The 11,158-nt window shown below is 46.0% G+C and overlaps 1 protein-coding gene across 1 annotated transcript in view; it reads left to right on the top strand.

The window, feature by feature from the left end:
• Positions 1-8,940, top strand: part of GCM1 (glial cells missing homolog 1) — a 22,020-nt gene extending 13,080 nt beyond the window's left edge. Inside the window, exons 2-5 of the mRNA XM_003789647.1 lie at positions 1,605-1,857; positions 4,074-4,186; positions 5,626-5,754; positions 8,203-8,940. Coding sequence (XP_003789695.1) covers positions 1,605-1,857; positions 4,074-4,186; positions 5,626-5,754; positions 8,203-8,940 — 1,233 coding nt within the window. The remainder of the gene's footprint in view (positions 1-1,604; positions 1,858-4,073; positions 4,187-5,625; positions 5,755-8,202) is intronic.
• Positions 8,941-11,158: the final 2,218 nt, after the last annotated feature.

Below are 11,158 nucleotides of genomic sequence, written 5' to 3'. Positions count from 1 at the left end.
CTTAGGTGTATGTGGCTGGCGCCTTAGCCACTTGAGCCACAGGCGCCGAGCCAACGCCCACCTATTTTTAAAGACAGAGTCCAGCTCTTACTCATGCTGAGATTCAGGTGATCCTAAATTCAGATGATCCACCCACTTAGGCCTTCCAGAGTGCTAGGATCATAGGTTTAAGTCACCATACCCAGCTTTTATTAGTTTTATCACAGTCAAAAACACAACATAAAATTTACCATCTTAATCATGTTTTTGTTTTTGTTTTTGTTTATTCAGAGTCTCACTATATCGTCCTCCATAGAGTGCAGTGGCGTCATAGCTCACAGCAACCCCAAACTTTTGGGCTTAAGCGATTCTATTGCCTTAACCTCCCAAATAGCTGGGACTACAGATGCCACCACACTCCCAGCTATTTGTTGTTATTGTTGTGGTGGTGGTGGTGGTTTAGCAGGCCCAGGCTAGGTTCAAACCTACCAGCCCCAGTGCATGTTGGCCAGGACCCTAACCACTGAGCACAGGTGCGAGCCCATCTTAACCATTTTTTTTTTTTTTGAGATAGAGTCTCACTATGTTGCCCTAAGTAGAGTGCTATGGCATCACAGCTCACAGCAACCTCAAACTCTTAGACTTAAGCTATTCTCTTGCCTTAGCCTCCCAAGTTGCTTGGACTACAGGTGCCTGCCACAATGCCTGGCTATTTTTTGTTGCAGTTGTCATTGTTTAGCTGGCCCCGGCTGGGTTTGAACCTGCCAGCCTCAGTGTAGGTAGCTGACACTGTAACCACCGCGCTACAGGTGCTAAGCCCGTCTTAACCAGTGTTCAGTCTGCAGCACAGTGCTGGTAACTACTACACAGTATTGAGCAACAGATCTCTTGAGCCTTACCTTTTCATCTCACAAACTAACGTTTTGTCCTTTGAACAAATTGCCCTTGACTTTAAACTTTTAAAGAAGGGTTTACGCAGGTGTTTATTGCCCTGGGGAAATAGCACCAGTCTTGGACAAGAACCCAGAAGCCCCTGGTCAAAGTAAGCTCTTCCTGACTCCTCTGCCACATTTGAGGCATATGAATATGGGGGTAGAGAAGAAGGGAGGAAATTTCCCTGGGAAGGAAGTGTCCCTCAGACCTCTCTGAACCAGGGCTCGCTGCTGTTTCCACTGCTTATCTCTGGTGGCTTTGCAGGAATCCACAGGATTCCCAGTAAAGTGACTGTAGTGGGTAGAAGCCGTCATCTCGCCATCGCATCATGAGGTTTTACGCAGTTATTATATAAGACCGTAGTGTGAGTTCATCTTCAAAAAGTCTCACTGAGAAATAGTCGTTACTTTCATCCCAGACGGCTGGAGAAAACCTTGACTAGTAGAACGTGGAGGGCTAGGATTCATTTTGGTCCACTGACCAAAGGTCTGACAGACACAGCAGGGACTTTGCCACTGCCGTGTTGTGCTTGCAGACACCGCTGTCAGAATTAAATTTGGGTAGATCTTTGCCAAAGGTCTCTCGCCCATCTCTTGAGTTGCCAAAACACCATTCTCTCCCACTGACTCCCCTATGGTTGCCAGTTGGTTTTCTGGCTTCAATTGTAACAGTATTCTCTGTGTTTTGGTCAGAATGTGAACAAGACCGACGTGTTCCAGGAGTGGCCTGATTCCTATGCCAAGCACGTGTATAGCTCAGAGGACAAGAACGCGCAGCGCCACCTGAGCAGCTGGGCCATGCGCAACACCAACAATCACAACTCCCGCATCCTCAAGAAATCCTGCTTGGGCGTGGTGGTGTGCGGCCTCGACTGCTCCATGCAGGAGGGACGCAAGATCTACCTGAGGCCTGCCATCTGTGACAAAGCCCGGCAGAAGCAGCAGCGTGAGTGGGGGGGCTTGGTGACACTGGCAACGAAGCTGGCATCCATTAGAGGCCCCTGCCCAGGTGGGCCATGACATCCCAGCACATCCTAATGGTTCAACCCTCACCTCCAAGTGTAGGGGAGACCAAGGCTGTTCTGATACTAGAAACCAGCCAGCCAGATGCTCTGTGTCCCAGGATCTGCCCCACAGGCCTGCCTTGCTGGGACCACTACTATCAAGGCTGATCCTGGCAGTGCATGGTGGCTCATGTCTGTAATCCTAGCATTTTGGGTGGCCAAGACAGATGGAATGCTTGAGCTCAGGAGTTAGAGATCAGCCCGAGCAAGAGGGAGAGCCTATCTCTACTAAAAATAGAAAAACTGAGGCAAGAGGATCTCTTGAGTCCAAGAATTTGAGGTTGCCATGAGCTATGATGATGCCATGGCACTCTACCCAGGGTAACAGAGTGAGACTTTGTCTCCAAAAAAAAAAAAAAATTGACTCAGCACCTGTGGCTCAAGCAGCTAAGGCGCCAGCCACATACAGCTGAGCTGGTGCGTTCAAATCCAGCCCGGGCCTGCCAAACAACAATGACGGCTGCAACCAAAATATAGCCGGGCGTTGTGGCGGGTACCTGTAGTCCCAGCTACTTGGGAGGCTGAGGCAAGAGAATCTCTTGAGCCCAGGAGTTGGAGGTTGCTATGAGCTGTGATGCCATGGCACTCTACCCTGGGTGACAGCTTGAGGCTCTATCTCAAATAAATAAATAAATAAATAAATAAAGTATATAAAGATCCAATAAAATAAGACCCAATAAATTTAAAAAAATAAATAAAAAAGGCTTCTTCCTTGGGCTAAGGCACTTGATTCAAGGCCGCTATTGAAAGGAAGATATTAAGGAATAACATTAATTCATCAGTCACTCATATTTAGGGGAAATTATTTTATCAGACGTGTCACCTGGCCTCTTGGGAAATGGGTTGGTGAGTGGTGTCCATGCAGGCGGTCATCTGGAATGGCTGCAGTGAGACTAACGGGGAGGTGAGACTCGGTTCTGTCCATAAAGGTTTACGTCACAATCGTGCCGAGACATTTGTTCATTTTTTGGGTCACATTCACTAGATTGTAAAATAGATTCACTCATGTTCCCTGTGTCTTGTCCATTTCAGACCTCAAGTTATTTCATGTTCTTAGTAATTTGTCTTCAAAACCTGCTCTCAGGGGCCCAGACCTGGTGGCTCACAACTGTAATCCTAGCACTCTGGGAAGCAAAGGCAGGTGGATTGCCAGAGCTTGAAACCAGCCTGAGCAAAAGCAAGACCTGGTCTCTACTTAAAATAGAAAAAAATCAAAAAAACAAACAAACAAAAGTGAAGCAAGAGGATCGCTCGAGCCCAAGAGTTGGAGGTTGCTGTGAGCTATGATACCACAGCACTTTACCCAGGGTGACAGCTTGAGACTCTGTCCCAAAAAACAAAACAAAGAAAACCTGCTCTCAGGGCAGGACTTGATACCAGTCATTTACACCTTAGTGAAAATTTCAAAGTTGTATTCTGTCTTCCATGTGGCTTTGCCCCTTGACCCTTAGTTCTAATTGTGAAATGAAAGATTTTTTTTTTCTACTCTCTATACAGAATTTCAAATATCAGTAAATAAATACGGAGAGGCTTCTGCTCAGAAGATCTCTTCCCTGACCTGTGAAATGTCCCATTTCGTGGCCTACTACTTACTCTTTCCATGTGTGAGACTGATCTGGGCATTATGGTGGTCAGGCCTCCCAGGGTCAGAGATAACCCCAAGGAATGGAAGCCTCTAAAATTGCCCGGGCTTATTTTCTGCCATTCCAGAGTTAGGGCTGAATTGTCAGGTTTGGCTTGGTGCCTGTAGCTCAAGCGGCTAAGGCACCAGCCACATACACCAGAGCTGGTGGGTTCGAACCCAACCTGGGCCTGCCAAACAACAGAGACAAATACAACTAAAAAAATAGCCAGGCCTTGTGGCGGGTGCCTATAGTCCCATCTACTTGAGAGGCTGAGGCAAGAGAATCACTTAAGCCCAGGAGTTGGAGGTTGCTATGAGCTGTGATGCCATGGCACTCTACCCAGGGTGACAGCTTGAGGCTCTGTCTTAAAAAAAAAAAAAGAAAGAAAGAAAGAAATTGTCAAGGTTGTACTGGTCAAGAGTGAACTGACATGGCTCAGTCACAGAGGGTCATTTTCCTTTGTTCTCTTGCAGGGAAACGCTGTCCCAACTGTGACGGACCTCTGAAGCTAATTCCTTGCCGAGGCCATGGGGGTTTCCCAGTCACCAACTTTTGGAGACATGATGGACACTTTATATTTTTCCAGGTTGGATTTGAGTTATTCGATTCTATTTCTCTCTTTTCTTCTTTCTCTCTTTCTCTCTCTCTCTCCCTTTGTCCTCTTTTTTTCTTCCTTCTTTCTCTCTTTTTCTTTCATTCTCTCTTTTGTTTTCTCTTTCTGTCTTTTCGTTTCTCTTTTTTTCCTTTTCTTTCATTTATTTTTTGAGACAAGAGTCTTACTCTATCACTCTGTGTACAGTGCTGTGGCATCATCATAGCTCACGGCAACCTCAAGCTTCTAGGCTCAAGGGATTTTCCTGCCTCAGCCTCCCAAGTAGCTGGGACTACAGGTGCATTCGATTGTACCTGGCTAACTTTTCTGTTTTTAGTAGAAACGGGGTCTCACTCTTGCTTGGCCTGGTCTCGAATTCTTGAGCTCAAACAGTCCTCCAGCCTCAGCCTCCCAGAGTGCTGGGATTGTAGGCATGAGCCGCTGAGTCCTGCCCTGTTTCTCCTTAAGATGACAAATGTTTACAGAGTTTCCTTACAGAGGAGTTTCATCAGAGGCTAGAGGTACATGGGTGAATTAGATCAGGCACGAACCCTGCAAGTCCACACTCTGGAAGAGAAAATGCCTGTACCCTCCATATCATGGAGGTTTGAATATATAGAGGGGATGGCTCATGCTGTCTCCCATGCCTCCTGCTTCTCAGGGGAAGTAACAGTTAATCCGATTACACGGCACTGAGTGAGGAGTTTGAATACCAGCTCTAAAAACCTGGACCAGTTACTTCTTCTCCTAAGCCCCAGTTCTATAAAATGTGTGAGACTCACTAATGAGGCCGTGGTATAAACAGTGTTGAAGGAGGGAGGCTGGCTCAGACTGCCTGGGTTTGAATCAGTGGAGGGCTGGTAAACCAGCTCTCCAAAAACAGACCTCCCAATTTATAGCAATTGCCAATTTCTGTGGTCGATTCCATTCCCACCGTGGCTGATTCCAAGCTAACTGCCCTTTTGACACACAGCTCACAAAATTCCTGAATGTTTAACAATTGGTTTTCAGCATGGTTGGCACCAGGTAGGGGAATCTAGGCCCTTCCCTCTTAGGAGAGGTAATTCAGGGGTCGTTGTTTCTCCATGCCTCAGCTTCCTGTTCTGTAAACTGGAGGTGACACTAATGGTATGTTTCCAGGGCTATGCTGAAGATGAAATGAGATTGGGCACACAGGGTGCTTATCCGTTCCTGCCCAGACCACGGGAAGCATTGAGCAAGTGTTACTCACCACTGTGAGCACGGCTTTGCTGGGTGGGTGAGAGGCGCCACAGGGCTGGGAGCTTCTTCCGAGGCTTCACCCAGTCTCACTGTAATAGGCCCCTACTGTACCCCAGTCCTATGGCTGGACTCTGCGTGAAAACTGACACACCAGAAGTGCAATCTAGTTATTTATTATATCGCTTCCCTTTTATTCCTGTGTCCCCTTTAAGTCAAAGGGAGAACACGATCACCCCAAACCAGAAACCAAGCTGGAATCCGAGGCAAGAAGAGCCATGAAGAAAGCACACGCAGCATCTTCCTCTGTCACCCCAAACCTGAAAGAGAGCCCGAAGAAAAAGGTACTTTTCATCTCTTATGTTCAAAACATACAGCAGCTTGCCACCCGTATGGTGACAAATGAAAGCCACAGATCACAGGCCATATCCACCAACAAAATTGCCTCTGAAGTTTGTTTGTTTGTTGAGACCAAGTCTCACCTCTGTTGCCCTGGTTAGAGTGCTGTGGTGTCATAGCTCACAGCAACCTCAGACTCTTGGGGTCAAGAAATCCTCCTGCTTCAGCTTCCTGAGTATCTGGGATTATAGACACCTGCCACCATGCCCAGCTAGTTTTTCCTTTTTTTTTTTTTTTAATTTTTCTAGTTTTAGTAGAGATGGGGTCTCTCTCTTTCTCAGGCTGTTCTCAAACTCCTGAGCTCAAGCAGTCCTCCCACCCAGCCTTCCAGAGTGCTAGGATTACAGGTGTGAGCAACTGGGCACAGCCCATCTAAGGTTTTACTCTTACTCTCTACCATCCTATGTCATGCTCTCAACAATTAATTCCATGTACTTATAGAATCATCCTCCCTGTAACAATTAAAAAGAGAAACTTGAATTAGTACTTAAGCTGTATTTGGCGTTCTATGTTTCGGGTCTAAGAGAACCAAAATGAACTGAAATGATTTCCACAAAATATTAGCCTCATGCTTTTTTGCCCTTAAAATTTTCTACATACCCCCCAAACAGATGTGAATTCCATTACTTTGTGGGTAGCATATCAAAGGTTTGTGGGTTTGTAGGGTTAACAGTGGTAGTAATTCCTATACTTTTCTACTGTCCGAAGATCTACATTTCATTTTAGGAGAACAGAGATGGCGCTGGTCCATCCCCGGAAGCTCTAAATGTAGAACAGGGAGGGAAGCTGGTCCATCCCATGGCACCTGTGGCTCAAAGGAGGAGGGCACTGGCCTCATATGCTGGAGGTGGTGGGTTCAAACCCAGCCCCCGGCCAAAAAAAAATGTGTAGGCCAGGCACAGTGGCTTATACCTGCAATCCTAGCTATTTGGAAGGCTGAGGCAGGAGGATCTCTTGAGCCAGGAATTCCAGTCTTCAGAGAACTATGTTGATACCACCGCACTCCAGCCTGGGTAACAGAGCAAGACCTCATCTCAAAAAAACAAAATAAAATAAAAATTGTAATTGGAGTCTGTTGTAGGGAAAGGAGAGCCCCAAACCCACATGGGTGTTTCCTTACCCTTTTTCCCAGCCATGAGACAAATCAAGGGGGATTTCCTCTCATCCACTCTACCTTGTTACCGCCCTTTCTCTCCACCCTTTAAAATTGTCCTTTTATTAGCTGATAGTTTTATGTAAATAAGAACATAATTTAATTCTCAACCAGATTCTTTCCTTATGATTAGAGAACAATACATCCCTCATTTGTAACAATAAACTTATCATCACATGCTCTAGAGATCCCATCCATGGTTCAATAAAATTCTTCTTTTTTTTTTTTTTTGAGACAGTCTCACTTTATCGCCTCTGGTAGAGTGCCATAACATCACAGCTTACAGCAACCTCAAACTCTTGGGCTCAAAGGATTCCCTTGGTTCAGCCTCCCAAGTAGCTGGGACTACAGGTACCCACCATAACACCTGGCTATTTTTTAGAGACAGGGGTCTCTAGCTCAAGTTGGTCTCGAATTTGTGAGCTCAAGCAATCCACCCACCTTGGCCTCCCACAACAAAATTCTTGTGAGTCCAAAGAAAAGTCTTTTGAGGAGAAAACAGACAAACAAATAATAATCCTGGAGTCACTTCAGACTCCAACCAGCACTAAAACCAGAAAGTCAAAAAAGGAACTAATGAGGGTGGCACCTGTGGCTCAGTGGGTAGGGTGCCAGCTCCATATACCACGGGTGGTGGGTTCAAACCCAGCCCTGGCCAAACTGCAACAAAAAAATTTTCAGGCATTGTGGCGGGCACCTGTAGGTCCAGCTATTCATGGGGCTAAGGCAAGAGAATCACCTAGGTCCAGGAGTTGGAGGTTGCTGTGAGCTGTGATGCCACAGCACTCTACCAAAGGCGATAAAGTGAGACTCTGTGTTAAAAAAAAAAAAGGAACTAATGAGAGATCCCTGAGAGTTGTACTGAGGATAATATAAATCTCTGAAGCAGTAGTTTGATTTTTCTAAACTAGCTACTTACTTGTAAGTTTCTTGAAAAAGTAGTCAAGCCTAGTGAGATGTGTTTTGAGTGTGAAACATCTTAAACACATTCATATCTCCATAGAATGAGGGAAAATCTCTTATTGGTCAGTAAGCTTTAAAATGGAAACAGAGGCTGCTTTTGCTTCTTGTGTTATCTGCAGTAAAGCTGCTCTGTGTGTTTGCACTTCAAGCATGTAAGGAATGAGGAAAATCTGTGGGGACTTGTACAGAATACTTGTACAGAATAACTCATGGGTGCCTAGGGTGGTGGTGTGATTTGCTTAACTTATTAACATGGATATTTCGTTTCCCTTTCTAGTCTCTTCCAGGTGAGACACAAAGCCAGAGCAGTTTACCTTTAACTTGGTCTTTCCAGGAAGGCTGCCAATTGCCTGGTAGTTATAGTGGACATTTAATAGCTAACGCTCCCCAGCAGAAGTCGCTGAATGATTGCTTATCCTTCTCCAAGAGTTATGGCTCGGGGGGAACCACCGACATGGCTGACCACACTTCCAGGCTGGACCCCACTAAGCTCTATGAGAAATGCAAATTGCCTGATGGTAGGGCCTACAGCGGAGACCTGCTTCAGCCCTCTGCCTCCAGAGCCTACTCGGATTACAACGATCTGCAGACATGGAGTAAAAATGAGGCTTTGGGGAAAAATTCTCTTAATGAAAACTGCTATTCCAATTATACTTTTCCTCTGACCGGCTGGCCTTGCAACTTCACTCCTTCCCAGAACTCTTCAGAACCGTTTTTCCAGCAGATTCCATTGGAACCACCTGCAGCCAAAACTGGCTGTCACCCACTATGGCCGAATCCAGGGGGTAATTTTTATGATGAGAAGGTGCACATGGATTTTAACAGCTACATCCAGTCCCCTCCATACCACGCCCCTCAGGAAGACCCCTTTCTCCTCACCTGCACCTCTCAAACCCACCAGCAGTATTCACTGCCGAGCAAGGGCGGCAAGTGGGATTTTGAAGAAGACGTGTCGTGCATGGGTCTGGATCACTGCAACAACGAGATGCTCCTCAATCTCTGTCCCTTAAGATGACTCAAATCTTTCTCAACTCCCCCACTAAGGAAAAAAAAAGCCTTTTGGGGAAATGACTGGAAGAATTTCCTCGGAAACTATTTTTGTTTCTTTTTAACAAATTTATATCATTTTATTTTTGTGTACATATTTGCTTCAAATCAGTAACTTTCTAGGCCAGGTTCAGGTAATTGAAGGACCCTCAGAAGTAGTTTATGTTGTCTAGATCCAAGCTAGACTGCAAACCCACGCTGGAGTAAAATGGGAAGGAACATCTTTATAAAGACAGGCTTAGCGATTCTAATCCAGTAAGTTGTTTCTTTTCTCTTGTAGCAGTGTTGATTCAGACCTGGCTGCTAGGCTGCCATTGACAGGTATAGCCCAGAAAACAGGGTACAGACCACCCAAAACAAGACCAGCCAGTCTACCCTGGGTTATGATACAGGGCTCACAATTCAAATCACCTGTATTCAAAGGTAACCTGCCCCCCCCCAAAAAAACTTTTCAAGCTTCATTGTGCTGTCAAAATGGTATCACTACCCTTGGGAAGCCAGTGGCAGTATGAACCTGTGTCACATTCAAGATGTGTCCAAAAAAGACTGTTTGCTATTAGGCCACAGAGAGCAGCATTAAAATATCATGTCGATCCATGTTCAAGTAAATTCCTCGCTGATTCTGGAAGCTGGGTAATTTTTCTGGTTATGATATTGCAGATTGTTGCGTTTCCCTTGGTAGTGTCATCTGTTTTATGATTTTCCATCTTGAGCTGTCTGCTTTTCTTCTCCCAGGAGCCACTGCCTCCCTCCATCTTTCTCCGCCACGCAGAGCTCACTGCAACCTTCGTTCAGCTGGTCTGGGCGCAGCCGTCTTTTTGTGGTTTTTTTGTCTGTTTGTTTGGGGGACTTTGTGTTGTGTTGTTTGCTTGTTTATTTCAGAGTCAAACACCCTGGGTGGAATGCTGTGACATCTTAGCTCAACTTAGCTGTGAGCTGACCTCAGACTCTTGGGTTCAAGTGATCCTCTTGCCTCAGCTTCCCAAGTGGTTCTCTAGCTGGGACTACAGACACCTGCTGCCTGGCTATTTTTAGAGATGGGGGTCTCACTCTTGCTCAGGGTGATCTCAAACTCCTGAGCTCAGGCATCCGCCAGCCTTGGCCTCCCAGAGTGCTAGGATTACAGGTATAAGCCATTGCACCGGGCCCTGCAGCCACCTTTTGTAAACAATTTCCAAAACATAGCAACAGGCAATGGAAATCACAATAAGCAGTAGGCAAGACTTGTTTCTGCAAGCTTTCTGTAAGCTTTTCAGCTTCTCCACCCCGTCCCGGGCTTCCCTCCTCAGCAAAGAATGGAAACTTGTCCCACCTGTGCTGTCAAAGTCTTCTGCTTCTCCCACACACTGTTTGGGGCCCTCAGCACCTCGGCACCACCATCTTGTTGCTACATGACACGCAGAGCAGAGATGTGAGCAGTCCACCATCCTGGGGCCTTACCCATGCCTTACCTTTGCTGACGGTAAAGAACAAGAGAGAGGGTCGAAGAATGGCATAGGTGGTGTAGAAAGCTGAATAATCAAAGTACTGAATCCTTCGTCTAGTCATGGGATTAGTTTACAAAATACGTATGTGGGGTTTGGGGGGTTTTTGGTTATTATTATTATTTTTTGAGACCGCTGTTGCCTAGGCTGGAGTTCAGAGGCATTGTCATAGCTCAGTGAAGCTGTGGACTCTGGAGCTCAGGCGATCCTCCTTGTCTCAGCCTCCAGAGTAGCTGGGACTACAAGCACACACCACCACACTTGCCTAAATTTTCTCATTTTTTGTAGAGATAGGGGTCTCACTATATTGCCTAGCCTAGTCTCCAACTCCTGGCTTCAGGTGATCCTCCCAGATGAATCACCTCTCTCAGCCAAAACCTGTTTTCTAGATAATTTCTAAGACTTGTCAAGATAAGGGACATGACCTAACTTCATCTCATAAAGACAGAACAGCAAAATTAAAAGGCCACGTGAAAAGAAATTCCAACGACAGCAGATGGCGTCCTTGTCTATCCTTCCTTCTCTTCTGCCTCACTGACGTCCTCTTCCATGAGGACTTGGATCTTGTACTGTTCATTCTTTATGGTGCCTAACTCAGTGACAGGTTTACAATAGGGAGAAATATTCGCTTAGAAAAATAAATCCCGGCTAGGCGCCTGTGGCTCAGGTGGCTAAGGCACCAGCCACATACACCTAAGGTGG

The sequence above is a fragment of the Otolemur garnettii genome, unplaced genomic scaffold (assembly GCF_000181295.1).
Source record: "Otolemur garnettii isolate 467f Iridium unplaced genomic scaffold, OtoGar3 scaffold00035, whole genome shotgun sequence".
NCBI lineage: Eukaryota > Metazoa > Chordata > Mammalia > Primates > Galagidae > Otolemur > Otolemur garnettii.
This window is presented reverse-complemented; position numbering and strand designations above follow the sequence as displayed.